This window comes from Calypte anna, chromosome Z, assembly GCF_003957555.1.
Source record: "Calypte anna isolate BGI_N300 chromosome Z, bCalAnn1_v1.p, whole genome shotgun sequence".
Classification (NCBI taxonomy): domain Eukaryota; kingdom Metazoa; phylum Chordata; class Aves; order Apodiformes; family Trochilidae; genus Calypte; species Calypte anna.
Window position 1 is genome coordinate 28712629 of NC_044274.1, and position 13525 is coordinate 28726153.

At 34.9% G+C, this 13525-nt stretch overlaps 1 protein-coding gene across 3 annotated transcripts in view; it reads right to left on the minus strand.

The window, feature by feature from the left end:
- Positions 1 to 1829: 1829 nt before the first annotated feature.
- The window catches only part of PPIP5K2 (diphosphoinositol pentakisphosphate kinase 2), a 54966-nt gene continuing 43270 nt past the window's right edge, over positions 1830 to 13525 (minus strand). For 2 of the 3 annotated variants that reach the window (XM_030467029.1, XM_030467028.1), the window contains 6 exons: positions 12854 to 12923; positions 10681 to 10800; positions 9717 to 9779; positions 5843 to 5974; positions 4229 to 4357; positions 1830 to 3579 (listed from right to left, as the gene is read on the minus strand). In XM_030467029.1, the coding sequence (XP_030322889.1) occupies positions 3476 to 3579; positions 4229 to 4357; positions 5843 to 5974; positions 9717 to 9779; positions 10681 to 10800; positions 12854 to 12923 (618 nt within the window). In that variant the 3' untranslated portion in view covers positions 1830 to 3475. The remainder of the gene's footprint in view (positions 3580 to 4228; positions 4358 to 5842; positions 5975 to 9716; positions 9780 to 10680; positions 10801 to 12853; positions 12924 to 13525) is intronic. The other variant, XM_030467030.1, reaches the window with a different exon arrangement.

The window sequence follows — 13525 nt, forward strand, 5'->3', positions numbered from 1 at the left end:
GCTGTGGTCTGAAAAAATCATAGGTGGGTTCCAGGGTAGGTGGGTTTCAGGTAAACCCAACAAAATTTTAAGGTTAGTACAAAGCTAATACCAAGTTTTATGGGTAAAACTGTTGTTCCAAATCTGCGTTCTTCACACAGTATGCAAAACCCATAGAGTCGAGATACTTGTTTTCTTCCAGTTCCAAGCTAGCTCACCTTTCCCCATAATAGGATTTATTTTATAGACCAAACAATGCAAAATCACCTTATCTTTAAGTATAGTGAGACTGTTTGCCTGTGTGATTGGCTAACTAGTCCTTTGCCTGCACTTGAAGTGCTAGTGCTTCTGCTTCTTACTACTGGCTCAGTTTAGTGGTCAAGACAAAAACTGGAGAGAACAAACTTGCTAATACTCCCCTGCACCCTTCCCTGGGGAAAGCAAAAAGGGAATGAGGAAGAGACTTAAAGCTGGGAACCAGAACATGTTTAATGGAAGAGAGAAAGGACAGTAGAATAGGATCAATAAAAAATAACAAATATGTACAAAACCTAATTCAGGCCATGGCTAAGGATCAGGGAAAGGTCCACAACTCTTCCCAGCACTCAAGGGATTCGGATACTGCAGAGCATGTGGTGAGCTGATGACAAAGCAGGTGTCTTTCTGCAAGACCTCTGAGTGCAGGAAGCTGCAAGGAAGAAGGGAGCTGGAAGGGAGAAGAATTTGCCCTCCTCATGGCTTTTACAGAGGATAGCAGATGAGAGGGAATACTGCCTCTCCACCCCTCTCTCTGCCACCCCAGATCCCTCAGGGTCCCAAATACTCTTAGGTCCCTGTCTTGATACCATAAAATTACCCTGTGCCCCCTCCAATCTGTAACAACTGGAAGAGAAAAACCCAACCAAAAAATTGGAACCCAACCAAAAATGGAACATAATGCTTCTATCTGTTTTAGATGACAGAAAAAATGTTAAATCCTACAGTCTGCCCCTTCAATAATCTATTGCATTGAAATGGTCATTAAGAAGTTTATTTCATCTCTTCTGCCAACTTAGTCTGAACTCTGCTGGTTTAGAAGCAATTGACCAGTGTATTATCATTATTTTTTGTAAACATAACCTTGCTGGGCTTGGTTATATGGGTTCCCATGAAAATGAACTATGAAAGCACACCTGTTTTGTCTTAACAAATTTTACTTGCTAGTATAACAAGAGAACTCAAATGTATGTCTTTAGTATAACAAAGAAACAAAACAGACCATTAAGAAAAATAATTTTAGGTGTTTTTACAAATATTTTTGGATTTTGCTCTGTTTGGTGATGAAGTTTCATTTTCGAAGGAAATGTTAAATCTTCACCTAAACTACTTTTCAGGGTGGTAGTATTTTGGAAGTTACAGTCATATTCAAACATTGATTTTCTTGGCCTCAGTCAAATCTGACTAGAATAGGATTCACAGTTCAGAAAGAATCCAGTTGCATAAAGAAGACAAACTAAATGTAGGTTCAGATCAGCTCAGCACAGTCCATGTTCTCCCTCATTACCAGACTCGTAGTAGGAAACAGAAGAGCACTCACAGAGGTTCTGTATTGAATGTTACCATTCTGTGAGGTGAAGAAGCCCTGCAGACTGTGTCACCACTGTTTACCTTTTCCAGGACATATTTAAGTGTAAATGAAAATCCCCATTTCTTGTAAGTAATGTCTTACAATGCCAAGAGAAATTTTGGCTTATTTGATTGTACATTTGTGTATTATATGGAAATTCTTTTTCCATCAAGACTACAGAGTCAGCTATTGTGTGTATTTGACACATACTCTTCAAAGAAAACAAAATGGAGAGAAGTTGCCAGTGACCTTGTTTTTATTTAGGAGCACATAAAAAAGTTATGCCACAGCTTTTGTTGACTGGAATGATAAGTATACTTAAATTTTAACAGTATTTTTTTTCAATTTGTAAACAAATATACATTCGTGTGCATGACCAATGCTGTCAATACACAATTACACTAAAGAAAATGAAATGTTCTAAGTATATAGCTGTGAAACCTTTCATGTTTTTTGTATTTTTAACCAGCTTTTTTAGATTTAGTCTGCTCAAGCCATTTTGTGTGTGATAAACACTGAAAACACCTTGTGGCAAAGTGAACACAATTATAGTTGCACTGGCTCTGGAGACGAGTTAGAGCCCTACTTAAAAATATTATTTTGACGCTACATCTGCAACTTAAATATGAAAGGAACCATCTGACTTGCTGTTCTGAAGTCAGTTATTAGCCACTTGAACTTACAAATGTGGGCAATATTTTCATACATTTGGGATAATTATCATAATTCAACAACTTTTCATGCCACAGATAGTATCACAAGAACAGCTGAGACTGGATGATCATTTTACATAACCCAATACCTCAAAGTTCCACTGAATTACTAATGATTCTCACAGCTCTTACAATTTTTTTTTCTTCAGTGAGAGTTATTGTCAACAGAGTAGAAGCAGAGAGGTATGAGAATTCCCAGGTCTGATGTATCCTGAGTATTTTGCAACAGTAAGCACTGAGTTCTAGTAGACCACAGTCTGTCTCTACCCCTAAGGGATGATAATAAAGCATAGATGGAATATTTACGGTTTTTTGGATAAACTTGCTAGACTAGCTGTAACAATCTTTTTATAAAACCTGCTTTTTAATATCACCTTTTTGTAGAAACACATGAGAAATAAAATAAAACTGTCTTTTTAGTAAACAAAGCTTTTGATAAAAATCTATCAAAGACAGTTTTATCTGCTGGATGATATACAGGTACCCATATACAATAAAATGTTGTATACTTTGTATACTAAACAACAAAAGAAAAGGTGTATTTGAATGCTACAGGTTTGATGTAAACATAGAATAAAATAAGGAGAGTCAAAAGTGTAAATACATTAACTCGCTCCATCATGGCTAATTATTGCAGCATGTATGATACAAAATCATTCAAATGCAGAAAAGATCTGGTTATCTTCAAAACCAGGCAAGAGATTTCTTTGGAAATGTAGTTAAATCAAAAAAAGAGCTTCTAGACATTATGGTTTTTTACATTTCAGCCCACAAAAGAAATTCACAGGGAGATTATATCCTCCTGAAAATAGAAGTTTATAATGACAACAGACAATGCCTTCATCAGTGACACCAACAGAGCCACTGTAACACATACTTCTGAAATGGTATTTTCTTTTTGTATAAGTTTACAGTACACATTCGAAGACACTGAAAACGTTAATGTGCAGCTTTTCCAATAAAGGTGTGCAGTTGATCAATAAATATACTACCTGAAATGGTTTATAAAATTAATAAAGACATTTGACCTAAATATGTAGCCTGCACACTAGTTAACCATGTATGAACTAAATGTGCACCAGGAACTGCAGACAACAGCTTTTGAAAGCTTAGTAATTTAGTTGAAAGCAAACTAAAGATTGTTTAGTAAGTTGCTTCGAGTTTTGTCTGATCAACTTCACTTGTTCTCAGAAAGAGTTTCACTACTAAGTCCTACATCTCTCGAGGCCTCTTCAACACATAGTTTAACATTAGATACACAAACAGAAGATCCAGGGGTAGCTGTTTAGATAAGACAGAAAAAAACCATTAAATTGTACAGTTGAAAGTATCATGCCAAAAAGGATCAAAAGGAAGAAAAGGATATTCAAGTTAGCGAGCACACAAAAGCTACATAGCATCTAATGAGATGAGTAATGCAATGGGATTTGGTTCTAGATGCCCTCAAAACAGCACAACTATCCAAAAGAAGATTGTGTAGCTGGAAGGTAGTTTAGACTGAATATACTAATAATTGAATGCATCATGATATTACTGGCAGCTTCAGTCAGAACCTGGTCACAGAACTCTATGTAATATATATATATATAAAAATATCTTTAAAATTCTGTCATTTAAAAAAAAATAATTCTTTGTTTCTCTTACTTGGAGAGAGATGGAAAAATACTGTTACACTTAAAAACAAAACAAATCCCCATGAATTCTCAGGCCATGGAAATTATTCCAACATTTCTGAGGATAACAGAAAATAACAATTACTGCTAAAATTATTTGTGAAATGCTACTAATCCATGAAATTATCACAATTACAGAGACAAGCAATGTTAAGAAATAGCTGCCCTAAAAAATGATGTAAAACATTAGAAAGAACCCTAATGCTGTAAACAATGTGATGAAGTTAGCCATTCTGCCTCTGACAGAAGTTACTTACGTAAGGTTGGTTTCTCTATTGCTATCCTTTCAGGCAAAGTTTCAAGTGGTGTTGGTTGAATTTTTGCAGGGGTATATATATTTAAAGAAATTTTTCTTCCTGACAGTGGAACCGTGTGAGTTGGAGAAGCTGAAATGGGTGGGAAAAAACCAGACAGGTGTCATAAATAATAAATAACTCTAGACCTGAGGAAAATACCAGAAACAGCAGCCTCTGAACTGGGTGTGGGCCTGGCAATATAGGTGCCACAATTACACAACCTTCAGCTCAGCTACTGACTTTTGACTCTAATGTCTAAACTTTAAAGCATAAAAGACAAATCTAAAAATCTTTTACCTTCAGAAAATCACATAACTTCATGCTGCTAAGGCACCTAAGTTAAATATCAGTAACAGCTGCCTGTTACTGAAAACTGGCAAAAACATCAGTGTCCCTTCCTGCAGTGGAATACATTTAGTCCAGAACATGGATTGAAACTGCACACAACAGATTATCCCCTAAACAATTTCTGAATGTATAGGAAAACAGGAGAGAAAAGTAACTAAGGCCTGAATTCTATCAGGTCTAATTTCTAACTACTCATTTGCAGAAAGGTGACAACAAGACCATAGTGGAAGTATGACAGTTTTTTTTTTTAATTTTTTGTCTTCTGTACTCTAAATTCTGAACTGATTCTGAAGAAATACAAACTTCCTAACCACTGAAATAAAGCATTTTAAATAACTGAAAACTTCAAAATACCTGAAAACCAGCCTCCCTGAATTATTTTCCAGTAACATCAGTTTTCTCATATATAGGAGGCCTACCCCATCAACCTAGCTGTTGATTAAAATCTAAACCAAATAAAAGTAAAACTAAAATGACAGGAAAAAAAGGAAAAATCCTAACACCAAGGTAACCTTTGTGTCAGTACCAGCAAGTAAAAAGTTCCTGATCAAAACACGAGTCTTTAGACATTTCCTTGAGATAAATGATCTTCAGGCACCTGCCACATCCACTATAAGCATCCTAATATGTCACAAATCAAAACTAACTGAAGCTGTTTCCCAAGTCACAGCAGTACAATGTCAGTGGGGAGTCATGCTCCCAGACACATGCAGATGGACCCAACTCAGTTTGCATTTCAAGATCACTTGAAATGAAGCACAAATCATTAAAAAACTAACTAACTGCAAGGTGAAACTCCACAGGTGAAATCCCAAGTAATATTGAAAAAAAAAACAGGATGTAACAGTTTTAAGATTGAAAAGGCTTGTAAAAGGCAACAGTACCCTGCTGCGATTACTGCCTGTACAAGATAAAGACAGGAATACCTCATGCTCAATAAAAAAGTATTCCTTGTAGTTCAGCTAATGGTGTGGGCAGTACAGAGAAGTTCTTAATGTGAGGAAGCAAACCAATTACTATTTCATTAAATCCTTATTTTACTACCCCAGTTAACAGAGATGTAACTCCAATTAATTATAACAGTGTCCACACTTAAAGTTGTTTGTGTACATACTTGATTTTTTTTAAAGCAGCTCAGTTTACTTGTTAGTTCCAAGATACCAGAAAGTTTATCTAGACATTTTTTAACAATTTAAAATTAACATAATTACAAACGAAAATCAGTACATGTTTCCTGTAGATTTTCCCTTGATGGAGCAGCAACAGAGGCAAGAAATTCATCCACCTGCTTCAGTGACAAGGAGTTGTGTAGAGTTTCCAAAGGGCAAATTGAAGGCACCATGGAATACAGTTCAAAACCTGAAAGAAACACAATAATAAAAAAAGATATATCCAAATGAAAGTTAGAATTTAAGCCATTGCATGGGCATGTATTAATGTATCATATTTATTTTAAATCAGCACATACAGACATAGCAGTCTTGAAATCATGGACACTAAATATTACATGAATAAAAGCAAGATGTGCCAGTTTCCAAGGTCTACTAAGGGTAACACATAATGTACCATAGGATAAAAATCCCATGTTACACATATAGTGGTCTTCAAACATTACAGCTGTGTTCTTTTACTCCCAAATCAGCTAGTGAAAGCTTTCCTCCTAAGCTTTTGTGAGTAAAGCACAAAAAAAAAAAAAAAAAAAAAAAAAAAGGAAAAAACCCAACAAGAAATGGAAGTTTATCTCATACCTGGCACAACATTAAACAGATAATTCATTCATCCAAGATAGCTATTTTGTAACTGTTAGCAGAAAAGAGCTAGAAATGGCATAACTTCTAAGAAATATATTTCCAGCATTTATGTTCTATCATCTTCAGCATTCTATACAAACAAACTGTTGCCTTAAACATCAAAGGAAAAGCACTGTTAGCATTTTTTGTATGTTGAGGTTACACATTTAAACTTTTTAACAGATTTACCCAGATTTACATTTACCTTCATACTTTTAAAAACAGTACTTGAAAGACTGAAAGTATTAGAACCAGTAAGCACAGCAACCTAAAATATAGAAAACTATTGGACTTCTCTTTTCTATGTTAGTACTGATCATACACCAACCATGCATATCCATATTACTAACATATTAAGAAGCATTTAAACATGTTGGAAAAAAAAAAAAAGCACTTCTCTAAATTGATGGAAATTTTATTATCCAATTAACAGCTCTTCATCCAATTACATGTCAGAAGAGGAAAATATGTCCATTAGTGATTTCAGTATTACAACTTTGCAATGCCATACTGTTAATCTACACTTGCTGGATTTAAGATTTTTAAATGAAGAAACATACAGTGAATGAAATAATGAATTAGAATTTCAGTTCAATGTACATTTATTAGAGATAGCATTATGACTGTGAACTGTTCCTTCCCTTAAAATAATAAGCACCAATATTCCAGTGATATCAAGCGTCCCCATTCACTCTTCGTTTAGTGCTTTCCGTGGAGAAGTAACACAACAAAATTTCAGCACCCAAATGTCTGTGTTTATATTTGGATCCACCTTGGCCCTACTCAAATCTGAGGGACAGTCACTTGAAATATAGAATCAACCGAAGTGTATTTCTTTGAGCTTCACTTAAAATACAAATATAATATTGCATTGCATGGAAACTTGGTTTTCAAGTACAAAAGGAATGCCACGACATACTTAATTTTTGTTTTCCTTTAAATGCAGTAACTAAGCTTCAGCGTAAGCACTAAGATAGATGTTCATAGTACATATCAATGTTGAAAAAAACTATGCATGCATGCAAAGCGTAAACCCTTTCTTTGAATTACAGTCATACATAAGATTTATCTCTGCCCTGTCAGCAAAGGCACTGTCACTTGAATGGGAACTTATGTTATTAATTTTGCAAGGAATGAAGTAGAAAAATGTCAAATTTTGAATAAACACTACTGTTATAATGCAGTATTACAGAAAATCAGAGAGCAATTTTTAAATACACCCTATAAAAACAAAGAAAACAAAAAGGTTTTCCTTCAGAAATTTCCCCTCCATTGTTTTTTTCTTCAGTTCTGAACAGTCGTCTGCATTACTTATTTGAAGCTTTTTTATTATAAGTATTTTATGAGAAACAGAATTTTAATGATGAAAACAGTATCCTTTTAAAAAAGCAGTGTTCTGTAAACAAACAGCCTTTGAGTTTGAGCTTTATTTATTCTTAAAGCACTGTCACAATCAAAAGGCAAGACAATAAAAGGGTTAATGCAGCAACTGTTGTCTTATATTTAATACCTATGGAGACATACCACTGGAGTCTAGAAATTCTACGAAAGAAATGGACTACCACCTAAAGAAGTGTGGGTGTTCTGCAGAGGCCCAGAAAGTAATGTAAAGCACTGTCAGAAGATAACTTTTTCACCATGTTCCTTGAACTAAAGATGAGGGGTAGTCTGAAATGAGTTAAGAGGGTATGATAACTACACTAAAAAAAAAAAAAAAAAAAAAAAAAAAAAAAAAAAAAAATAGAGTGGGACAAGGAGAATCAGAATGATAGTCCAGAAGACAGACAAAACAACAGTGCTATGTTCATGTGTTTATGAAGAACCCTCTGAAACCAGCAATATACTTAGGTTTCATAGGAGCTCATACTGCATAATGTGCAAAGATGTGTGGTAAAACTGCTGTATCAAATTAATCAGAACAAGCAATGCATTCATTAAAAGCAGTTTAGATTTATTTTTTTTTTCAAGAATGCAGTTGCAAAAAGATAGTACTAAATGGAATAGAAAGTAATTGTGTTACTGGACACTAACACTCAAATGCAGTTCTTACTTTCTCACCTTGTATGTTTTGGAAATATTCAGCTTCAGTCTAAAGAAAAAAATGGACTCCTATCTTTCCTGTTTGTCCTACTGACACGAGAACTGTCCTTTTACATCAGACATAGTCTTAATGGTATTAATTCAGCCTCACTATAGCAGTTTCCCTTCAAGAAGCACTGCAACTGCAGAAAGCCACTGTAGATTCCAAATTAATACAACAAAGGGCTACTTTGCTTCTCAGCAAAGCCAAACAAAAGCTCAGCCTTTTTTTAAAAAAAACTTGTTTCTAAGCAAGTACATTTTTGATCTAACAAAGAAGTGTTGATGATTTCCACTGCAGTTTCATTAATATTGCCATCACTGTACACTGACAGCCATCATACATGTTTTAAAACTGCAATTAATAAATATGGAAAAGCTACATTAAGATTCAGTGGATGCTGAAGATTGAGTCTGGTCTTCATGAACAGGACACATTTTGGATCTATCTAATCACATAGAAAGGTAGGCACAAAATCCTTTGGTGAGGAAGGAAAAGGTATACCTCTATAAAGACATACCTCTGTTCTTGGTTTTATATCAGACTTTCTTTGTAACTACAGCAGACGGAAGACAGGCTAACTCTCACTCTTGAAGCTCAAGAGGTCAAGGTAAGCAACAGACAACTCTCTTGCTGTGATTTTTTAGTGCAATATTTAAGTAATTTGCACATCTGATGAACAAAGAAGTATGACAGGATAATATAAATTTTTGTCTGATGACAGATATAGCAATTTAGCAGGAACGGAGTCAAAAGTTTCTACTCACTTTTCTAGTTTAGCATTACTTCAAGATAATCATAAACTCCAGTTCATCAATTATTTTAGAATAAGGAGGCTCAAGGAAACAGGTAAGCAGGAGAAAGTCAAAGAAGAAGCAGCAGCTACCAAGAAGTGTACGCCCAAAGATCAGATTTAATTCTGTTTTTATCTTGTAACATACAGTCTAATCACGCAAGAAGTTGGGGAGAATAATTTATAACAGAAATCATGACTAACAGGAGCAGTCCAATTTTTTCAAGAATTTTTCTAAAGAATGAATTTTGTTGTTGTATTTATACTAATGAAAGGTAAGGAGTTAGGATCTCTAATGATTACAGATACATTTCAAGTTTTGCTTGAAGTTTGGAACAACAGATGGCTGGATGATAGTGTACATTTGTACTCGAAATAAAAATAAAAGGATGAAGCAAGGAACCTTTTCTTTTTGTTTTAAAATAAAAGCAAACGTACCATTGGTTGGGTGTCGAGCAAATGAGATAGAAAACCTTTTAACAGCAGAACCGCGTGTGGTGTCTGAGAAAGAGAAAAACAGGTACCTGAAATTTTTAACAGCTACCAAAAGAGGGACATTTTAAAATAGGAGTGGAAGAAGAAAGAAAAAAAGAAAATATAAGAAGGTATTAGAACTGAGTGGCATGCAGAAGGAACCCAGGAAAGGGGCTAAATAGATGTAAATAGATGTAAAAGTAGATGTCAAATGTGCATTGTTGGTAACTACAAGATGTGTAATGAAGTGTACAAAAACAAGCAAAATGAGCTGGTGATTCTGGCATACAGGGTTATATCAGGTTAGAGTCAAACACTGATTTGGGGGGGAAACATTGAATTGGGGAGGAAACTGCACGAATACTCTTTCACCTCAGAGTTATAAAGGCTGGCTTTGTCATCTTTACATTCTGAAATCTACTGAGAGTGTTTCTCCTCTACCCCAGATTATCCAAAACCGAAAATCTCCTGCTCCATTGTAACACAAACCCCACAGGGGAAAGGTCAGGAATCCTAAAATTTTCACCATCAGTATTTAACTTGTTAGTTTATAGTTTCTTCCATTCCTTGTGCATGCTTCAAGTAATCTATTTCAAGTTCAGTAAGTAAAGCTAAAACCCAATGTTTAAGACGAAAAAAATAATTTCAAAACCAAAATTTTGGCTTACTTAAAAAATACACTTACTGAAATCTCTTGGAATGTACTAGAAGTCTGTGAGATAGCGCTCAAGGCAAAAACAAGAATTAACTCTGCTATTAAGCTAGGTACAAGGAAGCTGTGAGCAATAAAGAAGCAACAGAAACTCATACAATTAATACTAAGGCAAAAGATTCTAGGATTCCGTTTGAATAAGCAACCTACAATTTATCTTTGGAATTTTAATGTGCACAGGGATTTGTGCGTGCATGTGCGAGAGTGTGCACATACCATCTATGAAGCCAGCAGAAGTCAGCTTTTTACGATGAGTACGAGCATAATCCTGTAGGTTAGGTGCACTTGAAGAACCCCCGAGCACTGAGGTACTAAACAGGCCCGCACAGTGAGACCCTGATGGGAGTTAGAGAAAATACATACAACAACCAGGTGTTCGTCCAGTCACATTGGGGATGCATGCAGCATGCAAGCACATGGCTCTTACCACACACAAGGCAGCTTTTGGCAGTGCCTTGGACAGGTTCACAATATGCTTGTAATGTCAGAGTGGTACTTGTAGGCTGAAACTACCATAATTTATTGTGGTTCTACTCATGACACAGCACCCTCCGCTACATGTGCAAAACGAGGACTGGCTCTAACAAAGTGAGTTCTTGTCCTGTTTTCACTTTTGGTAAAAAAAAGTTACCAATTAGCATCAATGTAAACATAACAAAAAACAAAAAAACCAACAAAAAAACCCCAAACAAAACCAAGATGATGATCATGTGAAAGTTACGTGCTTTAAAAACTAGAGTTCAGAAACAAATGCAAGCTGGAAAAATACTGCTCATTTTTTAATCCAAATAAACCTTTAAGGTGACAGGCTGCAAATTCCCACAGACTTAATATGGAAATATTTGCCTTCGAGCCCCAGCAAAATGTTAACCAAATTGGAAATACTCTATTCATATTTTAGCTATCATCACTGCTAATGTTACACACTGAAAATGCTTAAAGTTCCATCAAATTTAGCTTGCCTTCCTTTCTTAAGAAAACATTTGTACATCTCCATACAAGTGAGAGTACGTTTGTTAAAAGTCAGTAATCCCTGACACTAGGTCGTAAGTTTTAACAAATTAGTGAAAGTCACAGACAGTAATACAAAAATAATTTTTATAGTCATCAACCATAAATCAAATTGATATACAGCAATGAACAAAATGGAAAAAGAAAAGGTTGCAATTTTTTCCTTTAGTTTTTAATACTAATTGAAAGGAGAAACTGTTTTCCACACAGGATTTATCTTTTAACATTTTAAATAACTTAGTTGCAGATTTTTTTTCTTTTTTCAAACCACCTATCTCTTCAGTGATACTTCCTTTCCTCACTTTTAATAGCCCAGTGAGGGGAAACATTACTAGCACATGTGACCAATCACAGCCAAAATAAATAGGTGCCTGGTCTGTGGCAAAAGCTACTCACACTGAATGTAATATCTTAATCTATGCACAGAAATACATCAACTACCACAAGCCATATTGTGTTACACATTGGCAAAAAAGAAGTTTTTCAACTTTAGCAAACACACAACAAAAAACATGACTTAAATAAACAGGAGAACCCAACATATGCATTTTACTAAGGGAAAAATATAATCTGGAAAAAAGTATCACAGAAAGATTAGACATACAAAAATGACATCTTTACAGAGAAAGGAAAAGCTACTTCTACATTTATGCATATAGCTTATGCATTTTCTACACTCCCATTTTTCCTACAAAAAGACACACAGAAAAAAAGCAATATTGATTTACAGTAGTGCAAGATTTCATGTCAGTTGTATGTATGCCTGTTTCAAAGAAGCAACAGAAAAGCACCCCTTAAATTAAAAGAATATTAAACAACTCATTGAATTATCAAGTGATTAATTCTAAAGTTCAAAGGAAGAAAACTATTTTAAGAGATAGAATGTGTGCAAGCCCCCTGATACTATCAAGCTTCATTCACCATGTTCCTCCCCTCCCCTCCCCTCCCTAAAACTTACTCAGTTCTACCAATTGCCCCAGCAGGAAATGGTAATGTTCAAGAAAAGTGTTTGAACAGTTTCCAATGCAAGTGATTTCAACCCAAAATTATCTTGCAAAACCCCAAAATAGTAATAAACTACATTATCTTAAAAATCTACTTCAGCTTTAAAATAATCCTGTGTACCTGTTGTGAGAGGTACAGAATCATCTGTTTGAACAGTATCAAATAATTGCTCTTTTCAGTTATAACTTGTTTGAAAACTTCTGCTGCACAAAAATTTGTCCAGTTCATAGGTATTCAGCATGTACTATTGATAACGCACACTATATATTTGGTTCTGTTAACATAAAACTATTCAAAGGATGTACACTGTGCAGAACAATGGGCAGATGAAAAGCTGCTGACATCAAAAAGAGTTTCAATTGTAGGCACATACCTAGACCACTCTGCTTTTGTTCCAGAATAGTTCTCGGTGTTCTTAAGTTACTATTGCTGTCTGATAGGACCTGGATACAAAAAACAAGAAAATAAGGAAAAGTAGAACAGCAGCATAATGTGTCCATTTAACTTGATACAGCAGCCTGTTTCAGACAGACAAGTGTTAATAAGCTGTATGATAAGTGTTAGTAAAAAATATGTACAGGAAACATGAAAGATCATGCAATATCCCCTTCTGAAGGGAGTCCCTTTGACATATGAGTTCCTTGCAATGAAGTGGTGCAAAGCAAGCATTCAGGATGAGAAAGGACACAGACCAAGGCAGATATAAGAATAGACATTTGAGGTTTTATTTCATTTTACCAAATGGACTCTCCTAAACTGTGCCTGTATTGAAAAAAGGAGGGAAGGGAAGGAAACACAAACAAGCTATTGAGGACGCCATACAATCACTGATCCATGCACAGGCTCAATCAGTGTAATCTTCAGATGCTCATAGTCTTTACTGAAATAATTTTTTCTTATGTAAATAGTTCTAGAATCTTCCACAATAAAAAGAAATAATGAAATTTTTCAAAGAAAAATGAAAAAGTTAACAGAACACCATCCATTGTCATGCATGTAAACAATATCTCAACATACTAAATAATCTTTAGATCTTAAAAACCAT